Below are 17925 nucleotides of genomic sequence, written 5' to 3'. Positions count from 1 at the left end.
AGAGGTTTCAGAACCCAGGGAAACAGATAGAGCATGTTCTGTATGAATATGAAAATCAACCAAACTGAGCTTCTCCAAGAGCTGGAGAAGTTACACTGCTGGTGCCAGCTTTAGAGTCGAGCTAAATGTCCTGTATGATGATAGGACAAGCAAATGAGGGTTACAGTAGACCATGCCAACAGGGGGACAAGTAGATTGAAGCCTGGGACAGTTGGAAAGCCTTTGTCTGTTATCAGATGACAGGGTTGTTACTGTCCCAGTGCTCAGTGTTCACTGCTTTCTCCGGATCAAGCACAGGATCAGACTCAGTAGACTGAGTCTGCTGTGTGGCACAGGGAGTGGTGGTGGTAGGCTGAGCTGCATTTGTGTGGAGGTCAGAGGACAATGTGGAAGAGTCACTGCTCTTTAGGTGTGTTCCAGGCATCAGATTCAGGCTCCAGGCCTGCACAGCAGCGCTCTGGTAGCCACTGAGCAACCACATGGCTCTTAGTAGACTTTGTTCTCCTGATATGATCTTATTGTGCCCATGGGCCCCTAAACATTTTAGTTCACCCCAATACGTATATGGGGTGCCCTTCCTACTCCCAAGGACTAGTCTGTGCCTCATGGTAGAGCTACAAAGCTGGTGTTCATCTGTCTCTTAGGTGCAAAGTCTCCTTCCAGCCTCAAAACTGAGTCAAACACTGCTTCAAATCTCTCAGGGCAAGGCACAGTTGTTCTTTATAGCACGGAGGAACTTAAGGCAGGAGCAAACTTGATCTCAGACATTTCTAAGCAATCAGCATCTTATCAGTAGCTCAAGTTGGCATTAGTGTGTGATCGTCTCACCTTGGCCTCCAGCTGCTGGGATTGCAGGCGTGTGTTCTGAAGACGGTTAGAAGGGAAAGCGAGAGGGAAGAAGTTGGTTGACAGCTTGAAGGTGTCAGGAGGAGTAAAGCCGAAAAGTTGACCATTCTGGAGCCAAGGTTGCTTTCCTGTGAGTTTAAAGATTTTAATTGATCCTGGTGTGGTGCCGCAGACCTTTGATCCCAGCACTCTGCGGGCAGAATACGTAGTTCTCTGAGTTAGAGGACAGCTACATGATAGAGACCCTGCCTCAAAGCAAACAAACAAATAATTTTCATAAGTCCTTATGTTTGCATATTTGTATTTTGTCAGTTTATATACCTAGTAAATAACCACTGCAAATACATGGTTAAGTTTGCAAACAACAGCAGGCTCTCAGATAACAGTTCCAAACGCATGGCCTTAGAGGCAAAGCCGATGACTGGGACTTCATTAAAATTGGAAAGTTGTGTTCTACAGAAAACACTATTAAGAGAATGTGGTGAAGGCATGAACTGAGAGAAAAATATTTAAAACATATCTGAAAAAAGACTTAAAAACTTAAAAAAGAAAAGCAAATTAAAAATTAGGCAAAAGGTCTGAACACAGTCTTCATTAAAGCAGATACCACAGTTTGCAGTAATAGACAAATAAATGCTCAACATTACGTCATCAGGCAGTTGCAGCAGGAACAACCAGACACCACTGCATGGCAGTGCACTGGGGAAATCCAAAACACTGACTCCACTAGATGCTGGTGAGCGTACAAAGGGGCACAAGCAGTGTGGAAGACACTGCAGTTTCTTCAAAGCTACACAATCTTACTGTGAGATCTCATAGGATTACTGTTTCATATTTATCCAAATTACATTAAAACTTACATCCACACGAAAAGCTACACTGGAATGTTCATACATGCTTTATTCACATTGCTAAAACCCGGAAGCAATCAGGATGTTCTTGAGTAGGTGAATGAACACATGCTAATAGGTAATTGAATGAAATATTACTCAGCAATGAAAGGAGTCATCAAGCTACAGAAGGGCGATGGGAGCCTTAAGTACCTGCTGCTGAATGATTCTTGTTATGCAGCTTTCTAAGAAGACTGTGGTCAGGACAAAGTATTTGCAGTTACTGGGGGTTTGGATAGGAAAAAGGGATAAGCAGGGCGGGTAGTTTTGGAGTGGTGAGACTATTCTGTTTGGTACTGTGCTGGTAAATACACAGGTTCTATATTTGTCAGAACTCAGTGATTTGCAGGGTGAGGAGTGAAGTGTGATCTTCCATAATGTGCGCCAGTGTTTACTTGTCCTTTGTGACAGACTCACCACACTAGATCGGGGGAGGGGAGCAGGCGGAAGCGCTATTGTCCTGTTTTCTGTAACTGTAAGTCTGCTCTAAGAAGCAGTTATTTAGATCGCTTTTCACATTTAACATGTGGGGACCGGAGAACAGTTTGCTGAAATTGTCTCTCTCCTTCCACCTTGGGGGTTGAACTCAGGTCATCAGGGTTCTCAGCAAGTCATCTACCCCACTGAACATAAATCCTGTAAGATTAAAGGTGTGTGTGTACTGGGGGACCTAGAGCTGGCAGTGCCTGGAGCACTCTGTACTCAGAGTGCGTGGGAACTCCTGGTTGTCTTAGACTTAGTAGAGGTCAGTGAGAAGGTTTTAGTGGCAATAATAGCAGAAGCTGGAGTGGTTGAAACTGCCCAGGACAGTGACATTTGTAATTAAAGAAGTAGGAAAAGAATGCAGCGGAGGACAGGGACATGGACCATAGTCTGAAGAGGGCCAAATGGAGAGACTGGGGACAGGGTTTTAGAGAAGAGGCAGAGCTGTGTCAGATGGGAGTGACAGGAAATGTTTAGTACTTGCTACTTTGTATATAGCTGAAGTAGTTTCTTGTGTCTGCCAAGACTGCAGAGTTACATTGGACATTTACAGACTCCTGTGTTTGGGCGTTACAGTCTAGTGGAGAGAATGAGCTTCTAGAAGGCCGTCTAGTCTAGCCATGGGGTATTGACCATCAGTACTGAAAACCTGTTATTTAAGCTTGCATGTGGATATGAAAGGTGGCTTACTATAGTGAGTTGGACTGAGAAAGAGCACAGCCAGGCACATGGGTATCAGGTCAGACCAGGCTGTGTCCTGCTGACTGACCGCGGTGGAGACGGACACTTGAGACACTGGTTGAGCTCTGTCAGATGTTGCCAGCCTCAATGCCTCCATTTTATGTTTTGTCCCCAGGTATAGTAGTGGAAGATTGTTTGATTTTGCTCCAAAATTTGTTAAAAAACAACAATTCCAATCAAAATTTTTTTAAAGAAGGCTCTTATATTCAACGTATGAAAGCTTGGTTTGAAGTTGGAGATGAAAATCCTGGTTGGTCAGCACAGAAAGTGACCAATCTTCATTTAATGCTCCAGGTATGTGCTGCTCAGACGTCGTGGAAAGCGTCTTGTCGGGCTCTTCCCACAGAAGACGATCGCTTCGACTTAGTGAAGCCAGGCCTTTCAGTGGGTGTTTAAGGCAATACAAAGCCTTTTAAAAGAATTTTAGTAACATATATTCGTTGCATATATACTGTGGTATACACGGGGATTGTCATTCCTTTTGTTATTATTTTAGTGTTCTGTGTGTGCTTGAGCATGCATGTCGTATCATGTGTATAGAGGTCAGAGGACAACTCTAGGGAGTCAGTCTTTTCCCACCATGTAGGGTACTTTTATTTAAGTTTCATCAAACTCAGGTTATCAGGCAATTTCCCACTAGCTGCCACAAGGAAAAGATATATTAAGTATTAACCGCACGTGCACCTATACTGCCCCGCCCTCTCCCTTCTTCACCTCCCCCTCAGTTCTGTAGATGGTTTCTCTTCTGTTCCTTTGTCACCCATACTTACATACTTCTCTGGATTTATGTAAAATCTAAAAACCACAAATGGCAAAAAAAAATAGTACATTGTTTTTCTGTGACTGGCCTGCTCATTTAGTAGGATTATTTCTAGTTGCATTCACTTTTCTGCAGACAACCTTTTTTTTTTTTTTTGGTTCTTTTTTTCAGAGCTGGGGACCAAACCCAGGGCCTTGCGCTTCCTAGGCAAGCGCTCTACCACTGAGCTAAATCCCCAACCCCAACCTTTTTTTAAAGATTTATTTTCATTTATATCTATATGTGTCTGAGTGAATGTGTGCCATTATGGTGGGCATCCATGAAGGTCAGAGTAGAGTGTTGGAGAACCTAGAGTCAGCACGTCCTCACGAACCACCGTAAGCGCTCGCTGGACCCTGTGTTGGTTCGGTGACTTAGCTGTTGTGAGTGCAGTAAGCACTGATGTGGAAGGATCGGTGCCGTAGTCGGCTTGGAGCCCTTTGGACCTGGAGGAGTGCAGCTGAGGTGTGACTCACAGCACAGGGAAAGAGTTCGAGGGGCTGGAGAGAGAGCTCGGTGGTTAAAAACACTGGCTGTTCTGGAGGAGCCCGACTCCGCCCCATTATTTATTTATATTTGAACGCTACATCTGCTTGTAGCTCCAGTTTCAAGGGATCAAACTCCCTCTTCCTGCCTCTTCACTATTCATTCATTTATACCCCAAACCCTCCATCTCTCTCTCCCCACAGAATAAAAATTTTAAAATAGGGCTTGGATTTACGTCAGAAGTGGAGAACTTGTGTAGGAAGCACAAGGCGCTGGGTTTGGTCCTCACCACCAATAAAACTTTTGAAAAATAAATAAAGCTCGCTCTCCCTTGAAGGGCATTTCATGTTAACATCATCCCTCTCTGACCTTCGGTCCTATTATTCCCAATTTGCTTAACAATGAGAGATTTTGAAGAAAGTGTCAGTTTAAATAGTATAGTCTGTCCAAAAAGTTAATGTAGTATATCATGTAAGCAGAGAAACGTAGTATTACATATAGTTCTGTGTATTACACATATACTACATATATGTATATTCTAAACTGTGTTATATACTACATAGATATGTAGGTTCATTGCAGAGTTCGTCTCCCTTACTGGAAACATCCCTTTCTTATGCTTAGTGAAGACCATGAAGTCCGCAGCGAATGAGATTCACTCATCTTCTGTCTTTCCACTCACAGATGGAGAGGTTGACTTCCTGACTCTGTAGCCACAGCTGATGTTGTTAGCGCTGCTGCAGAGTCTCTCTCTGCAGTTGTGGTTAGGTTTGCTTCTCTCTCAGGTCCTTCTTCAGCGCTGAAGGACGGTGTGCCACTGCTTCTGTTTGAGTAGACGCCTCAGCCATTGAAAACCGAAATTATTATCTTTAGGAGAGGGAGGTTAGGTTTCACTATGAGGCCCTGTCCTGACTCCATCCTGAGAGCTGGAAGGTGTGCCACACCACCTAACAAAGTCTCCCTTCAGAGCTGTTTTGCTCTGCCCTCTCCCAAGTCCTCTATCAGGGAAGCAGAATCTGTGGCATGTCCTGTCTCTAGTGATGTAATTGTTCTAGTTGATTACTTCTGTACTATAACATCATGGGTGACATTTGTCTTCACTCTCATTACCTAAATGCTGTCATCAATACAATATTACATAGTACATGATTTTTGTATATAAAACATGGCTAGTTTGTACACTATAAGCCATTTGTTAAGTTATTTTGAAGTTATTTTGAAGATTTAACTGGGCCTAATTAGTTGTTTGTTTCTGAAATTTTGTGTTCAGATTCAAAGTAATCATGGAGTAATGGGGATTTGGTTAATAATGAGACCAGCCTCCACCCAGTGCCTGAGTCTTCTGTCAGACCTCCGGCTCTTAGCTGTAGCCTCTCTTTATTTCCAGGGTTAGTGGAATTCATCATAAATCAGGCGAGCCTGTTTTTAGACCCATTCTATTAGATCATACTTTCTCTGAGAAGCCTGTCATCCCATATCTTAATTCAGTTTTGTATTAAATATCCCTTATTTTATAAATACTGTGTTTATTATTTGAATACTGAAGCAGATGCTACCGTGAGAGTTCAAATCACCTGAGAGGGACAGCATTAAGCAAATAGCAAAATGTATTATGTTCTAACACTGTTGCCATAGAAGTAAGAGGTGACAGCACTTAGTTGTGTGAGCACATAAGCGAGTGCTCCATACAGATGGTTTTGTTCACGTGGTCAGCTTTGTCTCAAGCCTTTGCAGATGATCTTGAGACAGGGCTTCATCCAAGTAGGCTAGTCTTGGATTTGTGGTCCTCCTGCCTCCACCTCCCAAGTGCTAGCTAGCATTGCAGGTATGCTCCATCACACCCTGCTGCAAATTTTTAAAAGACAAAGTGTATTCTCTTTCACAGCTTGTGCGGGTACTGGTGTCTCCCACCAACCCTCCCGGTGCTACCAGTAGCTGCCAGAAGGCCATGTTCCAGTGTGGGTTACTACAACAGCTTTGCACTATCCTGATGGCTACCGGAATTCCTGCTGATATCCTGACTGAGGTAAATGAAAGCCACTCTGCAGAAGTTGAAGTTGGGAATCCTAGGAATTGGACATTAACTGAAGGAAGAAGAGTGATAGCTAACCACTTTCAGGATAGCTTCCTCACTCGTTACACGATAATGACAGTGTCAGTTCTCAAGGGCATAGTCTTTCCTCAAGTTTCATAACATACAGTCTTAACCTTAGCCCATCATCTGGAAGTGTTATTCATTAATTTTACTAAACATATTTAACAGAAATGAATCATTTTTGAAATTATAATATCATAATATTATTTTCTTCTTTCCTTTCCTCCCTCCAAACATGGCTTCTTTGAAGTGACATCTTTCAAGTACCCAGTAGCTTTTCAGAAAGGCATACCCTATGGCCTAGTGTTCTTAGAAATGAACACAAAGATTTGAACCTCTCGATTCGCATGATTTTGTGGCATTTTTAGAATCAGGAGAGTAGCAAACCACCATTCTTGGGTTATTTCAGACCACGTACAGAAGGAATTTATAGTTTTAATCTTAAGAGCAAATTTAGTTTTCCTCAACAGAAAAACTCATAGAATAGTAAATTTTTACCTTGATTTATGGCATTTTTTGTTTCTTATGTATAAAAATAAAGAAGTTAGTTCACAGAAATATAGATACTTTGTTTGAATTATTTTTATTGGGCTGGCAAGAAGAATCAGTAAAGATGTTTACTACCAAACCTGTTGAGATAAATTGGATCCCAAGGAAGGAGAGAACCCTGTCCCACAAGTTGTCGTGTGCTCTCCATATAAGCACCATGGCACACGCATGCAGGTGTAAACAAACACGTAAATGATATAAAACTTTTAAGTAAGGTGTAACTTGTCAGCTAATTTATACATATTAAAAGTATACACAATAACAAAGGTTTTAGCATACACCAGTTGTCTTTGGTCACATTTGTCTCTACTTTAAGTCAGCCTCCCTACTCCCAAACACCTCTGATTCCTAACTCTTACTTCACTTCCTCCTGGCATGGCAGGATTATTATATGGAATGTATGTTTAAACTAATGGGATTTATATGTATAAATACAACATTTGTGAGGCAGGCTATCACTGTAGCCCAGGCTAGCCTTGAACTCCAGGTAATATTCCTGCCTCAGCTTTCTGAGTGCTGAGGTTACAGGCCCAAGCCACTGTCCCCTGCTGCGGCTTGTGCATTAATGTGTGTACTAGTACTGCTCTGCTCAGCCAAACCGTTCTGTATCCAGTGGGAGAGGGCATCATGTGTGTCCAACTCTTACATGAGGTATGGCTGCGTTCTTTCTCATTGTGCAGCTCTGTATAACTGTACATCCATGCTCAGCTCAGCGCAGCTCAGCGCAGCTCAGCGCAGCGCGCCTCACTCTAGTCTTGGAAACCCTCCATCCTCTTGCTCCATCTGAGCTGTGGTCAGTTCCGGTCCTAGACTTCCTTCTGCCATTCTCTCGGGATCTCCCTGCCCTCTCCTTTGATTTGAATTCCTTTTTTCCTTTTGAATCTTCTCCTCCTTACTTCTCGATTCTTTAGCTCATTTTACTAAGTTCCCTAAAAGTAATTGCCAAAATGGGGGGTTTGTTGTTGTTTTATACATGAAAATATTATTTTACTGTTTGACTAGGTATGGAACTCAGGATTGAAATCACTGTCACTCAGCCTTTGGACATCATTCTGTTACTACTTTGGAGAAATATGTGATCACTTTGAATTCTAGTTTTTTTCCTAGTGAAACCTGCTTTTTTCTTCAGAACATTTTTGGATCTTTTCTTTAATTCTAGTTTTCTGAAAACTACTCATGCTAATATGGTGTGTCCCCCCCCCCCCCCCCCGCCTCGGTAGTGACCCTTTTAGCAACAGCAGGTCTGTTCCCCTCAGATACAGGAGTGGGTGCTCTTCCTTGTTCATTTCTCTCCTTCGTCAAATCTCTGAAGCTAGGAATAGCTTTAGCCAGGTGGTGGCAGCACTTGGGAGAAGACACCGGCAGGTCTGTGAGTTCAAGGCCAGCCTGGTCTATAGAGTGAGTTCCAGCACAGCCAGGAGGACTACACAGAGAAACTCTGTCTCGATAGAACAAATGAAATAAACAAATAAAAACACAAAGCAAGCTATAACATTTTCTTCTTTAAAAAACAGATTCTCCCTCTTAACTTACTCTCCATGTGGTCCTTTGTTTCTCTTTCTTGACAGACCATAAATACTGTATCAGAAGTTATTCGAGGCTGCCAAGTAAATCAAGACTACTTTGCTTCTGTGAATGCGCCTTCAAATCCCCCACGGTAGGAATCAGGAAGTGCATGGAGGATGAAGGATGGTCTCGGGTGCAGTGGGTCTCATACACATGTCACTTTCTTTTTCTTTAAGTGTTTTGTTGTTGTTGTTTTGTTTTTTTAGTTTTTTACACTGTAGCTGTCTTCAGACACACCAGAAGAGGGCATTAGATCCATTACAGATGGTTGTGAGCCACCATGTGGTTGCTGGGAATTGAACTTAGGGCCTCTGGAAGAGCAGTCAGCGCTCTAACCACTGAGCCATCTCTCCAGCCCCATCTTATTTTTCTTAAAGGAAATGGTCTGACAGTAAAAGTGTATTGCTGTTTACGACCATGCTTCTGGAACTTAATACTTGGTCCAGCTACCAGCCTTTCTGCACGTCGGTCTTTGTGAAGGACTGGTAGTGGGGGTGGGGTGCACTTCTGCTCACTCTTTCCCTTGCACTCTGACAGACCGGCAATCGTTGTGCTGCTCATGTCCATGGTCAACGAGAGGCAGCCATTTGTACTGCGCTGCGCCGTGCTCTACTGTTTCCAGTGCTTCCTCTATAAAAACGAGAAAGGACAAGGAGAGATTGTGGCCACTCTGCTACCTTCCACTATTGACGGCAAGTAATTTAGTTCTAATATTTAGAAAGGAAAAATCTTTTCAAGCTTGTAGTTAACCCTTTGCTTGCATTTTACCCTAAGGCACTCTAACTTAGGGGAAACCTTCCCTGGGCTGGAGAGGAGCTAAGACAGACCACTCCTGAGTTCGCACTTTCTACTTGTCTTGCTTTATTAATGTGTGAGGGTTCTGCCGTTGGTCTGTACATGGGATGATGTCATTAGAAAGGTTGTGATGATTTACACGTACGCAGTTACACAGGCAGAGTTGTGGGTCTTGGTATATAGTAAACACCAGTGAACAGGGCTGCCGCTGACAGCGATTAGCAGATAAATCCCACCGCTTAGGCTCCATGTTTCAGCCTATTGTTCTGTGACAGAGTACAGCCATCATTTAGGGATTTCTCCTGTGTTGAGTTTACTTGAGATGTGTTTAAAAGGCTGTTTTCACAAAGTTAAAAGCAATTTAACACAAGTGATTAGAAATATCAGTGAGTTTATTTTAATCACATAAATATTGGAAGTTGGCAAAAGTTTATAAGTATTTAATTGTATTTTACTAAAATTACTTTTGTAAAAGCTCTTATAAAGCTTTCTTTTCTTAAATGGAAGGAACTCAGATGATGGCGGTAGTGAGTAAGGTAGTAGAAATGTCGTTTTCCACGAAGGTGGGGTCTGTAAAGTGGCAGTCAGCTTGACGCCTGCAGCGTTGTGGTGCTCGTGTGTACAGCTCCCGTTCTTAGGAGGGGCTTCCTGTTGTCTAGGTCCCTCTCAGGTTCGAATGTCCTGAGAGTGCGTAAGTGTTTATACCATCTGTGTGTGGAACGTGGTCCTCTGAACCCTCATGAGGTTGGGATATTCCGTGTGCTCAGCGGCTAACATTCCTGTCTGCTCGCAGCAACAGGTAACTCGGTCTCAGCTGGCCAGCTGCTCTGCGGAGGTTTGTTTTCCACAGACTCCCTCTCAAACTGGTGTGCTGCCGTGGCCCTCGCCCATGCACTGCAAGGGAACGCCACCCAGAAGGAGCAGCTGCTCAGGGTTCAGCTGGCCACCAGCATCGGCAACCCCCCAGTGTCGCTCTTGCAGCAGTGCACCAACATTCTGTCCCAGGTAAGGGCCACCAGGGCTCCTGAGGGGCGAGCGCCAGGGACCCCGGGCAGGAGCCCCAGGAAGATACAGGTAGAGAGGTAGAGAGCACTTGCTGGCTTCTACTTCAGTGAAATCAGGAAGGTTTAAGGTAGAGAGGAAGCAGTACCTGTTTTTACAGGAATACTTCTGTCAAATGGTTAAGGACTTTATTATGATAAAAACACAAGTCCTCAGCACAGGTCTATTTCGAGTTTTACTCTGTCCTTAAATTACCCAGGGCTCTTCCTTGTCGTTTATCTTCCTAGTAACTGAATCTGGGTTAGTTAAACAGAGAAAGTTAGTAATGCAGTTTGTAGTTCTGTGCCTCCCTGTTTTCTCCTGAAGCAGTTGGTCATCCCAAAACAAGCAATCGTAGTCTATTAAGTATGCAAATGTACAGTGTTTACTTCCCCTGTCTGAGTTCTCACGTGCCTAGCAAGGTAGACGAGACTAATTAAAACCTGTGTTCCTGCAGATACTTAATGAGAACAAGTGGAGCGTGGGCACAGGGCTTAGGCATCCTACCCGATTTGCCCATGTCCGCTTAGCCTTCTGAAGGCTTAAAGCTGACTCACAGTGTGCCTGTAAAGTCAGGGTCCTGACGGAAGCTCGGTTATGGAGAAGCCTACTGTTCTGTCTACTGCTCTAGTAGTGGTGGGTCCTCCCTACCACGCTCCCACTGTGCTGTGCTCCCACCGTGCTGTGCTCCCGCTGTGCTGTGCTGTGGTCCTCACTATTTTTTTCACCACACACTGCACTTTCTTTGTTTTGAACTTTTTGTTGATGTTGTTTGCTGCTCGGCACTGGACTCTCGATGCTTACTAAACACCTTCCACCACTGAGTTAGACCCCCACTTCCCAGGCCTTTTGGGGACTTTTTAATTAAAGAAATACCGTTATTATTCATAGAAGTTATAAGTGAGATCTTTAAAAATAAAGATAGGGAAGAAAAATGAATGATGTTTAAATTGCTTTACTTCAGTTGCCAATTTATCACTTGTCCCTTAGTGATTTAAAAAAAAAAAAAAAGTGGTAGAGCGCTTATCTAGGAAGCGCAAGGCCCTGGGTTCGGTCCCCAGCTCCGGAAAAAAAAAACAAAAAAAACAAAAAAACAAAAAAACCCTATATTAAATGTTCCAAATCTTTACTTACTTAATGCTTGGTGGTCTCCTGCCACTGTTGAAAACAACTATTTTCAAGCCAGTTGTGGGAACTCCATGCCCAGCATTGCCACCCTAGCTTTGTGAGTGTGCTGGATGCGCTGTGAGGGCCTCGGGAGCCGGTGTCTGGGCCCTGTAAGTAATCACAAGGCCTCTCTGTGTGCCTACTCTATAAAGAAGTAGAGCTTCACTACCTCTAAGTGTTGGCTTAGATTTTCAGAGACTAAGAGCATATTTTAGGGTCTTTTCTGGACTTGGATGATTTAAAGCAATGTTTATGAATAATGTTTGATATAATTTGCAGGGCGATAAGATCGACAGACGGGTATGTATACCTGATAAGCTGAGGCCTTTTCTTCTGACAGGCTTCTTCCTTGTCTTGGGTTTTGCAGTTGGTTTTTAACAGCTTGTTTGAAGTTCTGTTCTACTCACACGTGTTGGCGAGTTTGGCTGTCACAGGTGGCTCTCCAGTTTCTTCCCTTTGCTCTTGGCTGGTTACTGAGAACTATGGGAACAAGCACACTGTGTGCCTGGGCTCCTCCAGGGTGCTCACTCTCTCAGACTCGCAGTTTTGGTTCTTGTGTTGTTCGCCTAAGCTTGTTTCTTTATTTCCCTTACAAACAGCTTAAAGAAAGAAAACCACACTTAGAGATAAAGTGTGTCTTTTAACCAATATATGAAGGAGGAACTTCTTCTTTTACTTCTATTACTTACATTCTTTTAATAGTACAATAGTAAAATTTTTGTAATTGTAATGATCTTAAATGAAGTAGTATGGATTATTCTGGGTATAATCTATATGCTCCAACTACCATATTGGTTTTACTATCTTTATGTTCAGTTTGATTTAGTTTTTCTTTTGACAAAGTGTTTAACCAAAAAAAAAAAAAAAAAGTCTTACTATCCTTGTTTGGTCCTGTGGTTCAGTTGTGCAGGGCAGGTAGTAAGTTAGGCCTAGTTAGTGACTGCACTTCATGTGTGCATGTGACCTAGCATGCACTTGTAACTCACATACACATATGTGGCAACTTGTGCCAGCAGTTTCTGTTTGTTTGTTCCTTTGTTTTACTAGATGGTTCTGGGGATCAAACTCAGGGCTTTGTGTGTGCTAGGCAAGTGCTTTCCCACTGAGCTGTAACCTCCAGCCCCAAATTTTTGATATTAGAATATATATTTTTAAGTATAAATGCCATGCACTTAAAAGACAGACATTGTGTTTTCAATTGATTGACTTTTTAAAAAACCACATAGCAAATTATAGAATATTTTTGTACTTTCAAGAACATCAATGCTCTTATTCTTTTAGAAGCTGCTGCTAAAAGTGAGTCTGATCCTATGACACTAGAACTACTTATTTTTATTGCTTTTGTGACAGGGTCTAATGGAAGCCAAGCTAGCCTTGGAATCCCTTTGTGACTGAGGTTGGCCTTAAACACCTGACCCTCTTGCCTCTGCCTCCCAGGTGCTAGGATTATATGTAGACCTATTATGTCCAACTTCTACAACCTTATTTTCATACAAAAACCTTAAAAGTTTTAAGTGCCAGCTTTTGTTTACATAAACAGTATAAAAATGCTCAACTAGAATGAACGTAGTAGGGATGAGAAGGACTTTTGTTTAGAAAATAGAGTTGGGAGAGTATCATAGCTGCTAATGAGGACTATTTGCATTAACTTCAAGTATTTTATTTGTGCCTGAGCATGGTGGTACACACCTATAATCCCAGCACTTTGGAGGCAGACTCAGGAGGATCAGTGTATGTGTGAGGCCAGCCTTGTGTAAATGTGAGTTCAGACTAGCTAGCACATCAAGACCTTGTCTCAAGCAGACAGACAGAGAAACAAACAGGGCTGTGAGGTGGCTCTGCGAGTGAGGTGCCTGCCATAAGCACGCAGGCCTCTGTTTTGATCCTTGGCGCCCACAAAAGCTTGGGATGGTGGTGCACCTGTACCCCAGCACTGAGGGAAGGGTTGGAGAAGGTGCAGCCCAGGCACTGCTGGGTCGCCAACCAGTCTCTGGGTGAGCTCTGGGTCCAGTCAGAGGCTCACTTGACTCGGGAAAAAAAAGGTGGAGAAAGAGAGGGAAGATATGTGGCATCCTGTATACACGCATATACCACATGTGTGCATGTGCACACACCCTGACTACTCCCTCTCTCATAAGAAACAAAGAATGCCATTGTGTTTGTGGATTTATGGCTTTTCTTTCACCCTTTCAACTCTGGATTCTAATGACTAAGCTTCAGAATGCCCAAGTAATATCTTCAGCCTACTCTTGTAAATCTCCATGGTTCACGGTGGGGCTCCGTAGGCTCCGCAGAAGGTGTGCACTTGTCTGGTGCTTTCTAATCTCTGCACCCATTGAGGAGCTCAGCTGTGTGCTGTCCTTTGATGCAGCTCACAGCTGTGTATTTTCGCAGCTATGTTTTTTTGTTTGTTTGGTTTTTTTTGTTTTTTTTTTTTTTTTTTGCATGTCATTTCTCTTTTGACAAGTGCTCTGAGCCATTTCTCCAGCCCTTGTTTTGGATTTTTAAAATCAGTTTTTTATGGTCTCTGCTTTATAAGTCATTCTTAGAAAGATCATCTTTAAGTATTCTAGGGTACTTAACCATAAGTTCCAGTTATGTGAGTGTTTTTCCTCTGCCATGTTTTAATGAACTGTATGTGATACAAGATCCACTCATCTTTTCAAGTTTTATTTTATCATCACCATCATCGCCATCATCATAGCCATCTGTGTGCACATGTGTGCATGTCTGGCTGCCTATCTTAGCACACATTCCATGGTGTGGGTATGGAGATCAGAGGACAACTTTGGAAATCAGTTCTCTCTTTTCTTCCATGAGTTTTGGAAGCTGAACTTACCAGGCATGGCAGCAAGCAATTTAATCTGCTGGACCATCTTGCCAGCTCTCACAGATTATTTTTTCTAGGTAGCTATCTAGTTGCCCCAGTATTTTAAAGTCTATCTGGTGGTTGCTTGAGATTCTCCTTTGTACAAGTCTATTTCTGGACTTTATCTCTTGATTTCTCTTCAGGATCTGCTGTCAACCTCATTACTGTTTTTCACAGTAAACACTAGTTTACTTTTCCACATGATGTTAAGAATCAGATTATTTAGTCCTACAAAAATAAAACTTTGGAAACAGGGTATAACTCAGTATTAGAGCCCATGCCTAGCAGGGGTCAGCCCTGACATCACTCTCTATCATGAAAAGGAGAGAAAGAAGAAAGAAATCTGTTCTTTTTTTTTTGGTTCTTTTTTTCGGAGCTGGGGACCGAACCCAGGGCCTTGCGCTTCCTAGGTAAGCGCTCTACCACTGAGCTAAATCCCCAGCCCCAAGAAATCTGTTCTTAAGATGATTTGTTTGAGTCATTCTTGCATATGCAGAGCTTTTCCATATGCAACAGAAATGAATCTGTTGCCAGCCGATCGCTACTGTGAGGAATTCTGATCCAGGAGGTCGACAGCCCAGGCACCTGACTAAGCGTGAGCTTTCAGCTTGTTAGTCTCTGTAACAGGAGGCTACAGATGAGAACAAGGAAAACATCAGGGAAAGCTAACTCACATGATGTCTACCTAGAAGGTCGTTTAGAGTAGTTTAATATTACGTATGCCTGAGGATAGATCATAAGTAGACCAAGGCCTCCAGGATCTCAAAATTAGAGTGATCTGGGTGGATTTGAAGAAGGGAAAGAGATAACCCAGTGGTTGCAAGCCTTGCCACCGAGCCTGAGGGCCTGGATCCAACCGCTGGGACCCACATGCTGGAAGGACAGAACTGACTCACCAAAGTCTGACATGGGCACGCGCACCTGCGATGCGGCACTTGTTCCACATTCGTACTAATAAGTAAATTTATTTTAAATCTAAAAAGAACATTTGAAAAACGTAGCAACAGTTAAGTTTATTCCTTTGAGTAATTCTAATTTGGATTCTTTCTGAAAATTCCCCCCAAATGATGCATTATTATGCTGATTTTATTTTTCTTTCAGATTCTGTTTTTTAAAAAGTATTATAAGTGGGGAGTGGCAGTATTAGAAATAAGAGCGTTATACATGGAAACCTAACTGTATTATATTAAAGTTTCAACATGGCTATGACTTGTTGATCCTATTTGCCTGGTCTAGGCAGCCGTGCAGTGCGCGCTGAGGGCTTATCTGGATGTCAGAGAGCCGAGCTCCACGAGGCATGCGTGAGAGGAAGCGTGAGAGGGCGTGGACCCTAGCTTTGCAGCAGGGCTCTCATCTTCCTGACTGAGAACACTGCTCTCGTGGGATCTCATTAAATGACCTAGGAGATCTTTCTGTGCCTGTTTGTCTTTGTTTTGTGATGGTTTTTGAAGAAAGAAGAGGGTTTTTTTTCCTTTTATCAAGAACTTGTTTTTAAAATTCCGTTCAAGTTTCTTCTGTAGTATAGCTGTCTTACACTTTCACTTCTCAGTAAAATCTCATTACTTTGCTAATTTAAAAAAGTGAAGTATAACTAATTTTTCTGGAACATATATTTTTGTTTTTATTCATTTTCTAATTTTTTATACAGTATATTTTGTAGCTTTCCCCAGCTTCTCCCAGATCCTTCCCACCATCCTCCCCACTCAACTTTATATGGGCTTATTTTTATTCTAATATCATGTCTTGAGATTGATCTTTTAAGGCTCCCACACTATAGTTTTGTTCTAACATCTGTCTTAGCATGCTTTACTTATTTGTACAGGCTCTTGTGTAACTCCCTGCATAGTCAAGGACCAGTTTCAATTTCCGATCCTGTAACCTCCACCTCCCAAGTGCTGTAATTACAGCGTGCACCACCACACCTGGCTTTGTTCAGTGCTGAGGATGGGACCCAGGGCTTCTTGCATTTTAGACAAGCACCGTATCAACTGAACTGTACTCCCAGCCTAGCCACCACTGGTTTTTTAAATAACCATTTGTGCATACGAATCGATTCTAATTTCTGCACTGTGCTCTTTTGGAAAGGGCAGCTTGTTGTAGACACAAAAATGTATTATTTTAGTCCAGTTTTTAAAATCTGGCTTTCTTATACATGCTTAAGTTCTTTTAACACAAAAGACAAGGAGGGATCTTATGCTAACTTTGAGTTTGAAAAAATAGTAAATATAAACTGGTTTCTGCCAACTTATCTATTACAGGGAAGCAAGATACAGACAAGAGTCGGGTTGTTGATGTTGCTTTGTACCTGGTTAAGCAACTGTCCGATTGCTGTAACACACTTTCTTCACAACTCAGCCAATGTTCCATTTGTATCCTTTGCAAAGCTTTGGTACATTGTGTGTAAGTAACTTACGTCTTTCAACTTGTGTTACAACTTCTGAAAATGTTACAGATATATAACTATGCATGCTTAAGCTGTGTATGTATAGGTTTTTATGTTATGCTGGCTTGGGATAGATAGAGAATTTCTTATAGAAAACTTTACATAAGATGTGTGTTAAATTCAGATTACAAAGTAAAATATTCTGGATGCTATAACACTCAACTCCTTAACAAAGATGTCAGCTTACAGGACAGATTGCAGAAAATCTCGGAGAAGAAGAGCAGTTGGTCCAAGGCTTATGTGCCCTTCTTTTGGGCATTTCAATTTATTTCAACGACAACTCACTAGAAAACTACACGAAGTAAGTAAGGGCAGGTGGCCATCTAGACACCAGAGACAGTGATACGCCTTTGCTAAAGTGTAAGTAAACCAAGCTTATGACTTTGCAGCCTTTTAAGCTTCCCATTTGTCTTTCACGTAGAGAGAAACTAAAGCAACTAATAGAGAAGAGGATTGGCAAAGAGAATTACATAGAGAAACTTGGATTTATTAGCAAGCATGAGTTATATTCCAGAGCATCTCAGAAACCCCAGCCAAACTTTCCGAGTCCAGAATACATGATATTTGATCATGAGTTTACAAAACTGGTGAAAGAACTTGAAGGTAAGATGTGAAGGTTTGCACTGATCCAAAGTCATTGTACGTGCGCATGCCAGTGTGTGTGTGTGTGTGTGTGTGTGTGTGTGTGTGTGTGTGTGTGTGTGTGTGTGTGTTTCGGGATGCCCATGAGTAAGCCAGAAAGTTCATCTGCAGCACTTTGGATCGCTAAGATTAGAAAGTATTGCATGACTGTCTTGAGTTAGGCTATTTGTAAATTAAGTCATGTTTACAAAGTGAGTGGTAAGGCATGCACTTCAGCACTTGAGGTCCTGTATTCAGTCTGCAGAACCTCAAGAAAACCAGTTACTGCAGTTTATATAGAGGAATTTTAATCTAGAAACATGGCTGCTCTGACAAGAGGTCACATCCAAAGACCACCTAGGTCTGTCTGTGATCCAGCTGGAATGCAGACACACCATGAATTGCAGTATGATCTGGCTGGAAAACAGTCACACACTTAGTACACATCCCTAATTCCAAACAATGATGTCTAATTGAGGGGTGGACAAAGTGACAGATCAGAGAAAGATTTGACAGAATGAGTCAGAGCTAGGA

General features: G+C 42.4%; 1 protein-coding gene across 4 annotated transcripts in view; it reads left to right on the top strand.

Annotated features, from left to right (window-relative positions):
- Positions 1 to 17925, top strand: part of Uso1 (USO1 vesicle transport factor) — a 65356-nt gene that overhangs the window by 33627 nt on the left and 13804 nt on the right. The window contains exons 9-17 of one of the 4 annotated variants that reach the window (XM_087584169.1): positions 3076 to 3254; positions 6131 to 6271; positions 8458 to 8546; positions 8993 to 9147; positions 10050 to 10255; positions 11738 to 11758; positions 16586 to 16696; positions 16953 to 17071; positions 17192 to 17373. In XM_087584169.1, coding sequence (XP_087440295.1) covers positions 3076 to 3254; positions 6131 to 6271; positions 8458 to 8546; positions 8993 to 9147; positions 10050 to 10255; positions 11738 to 11758; positions 16586 to 16696; positions 16953 to 17071; positions 17192 to 17373 — 1203 coding nt within the window. 4 annotated transcript variants of the gene reach the window in all.

This window comes from Rattus norvegicus, chromosome 14 (assembly GCF_021556685.1).
Source record: "Rattus norvegicus strain SHRSP/BbbUtx chromosome 14, alternate assembly SHRSP_T2T, whole genome shotgun sequence".
Lineage (NCBI taxonomy): Eukaryota > Metazoa > Chordata > Mammalia > Rodentia > Muridae > Rattus > Rattus norvegicus.
Note: the sequence above shows the minus strand (reverse complement) of the source record. Positions and strands in the feature narration are given on the sequence as shown.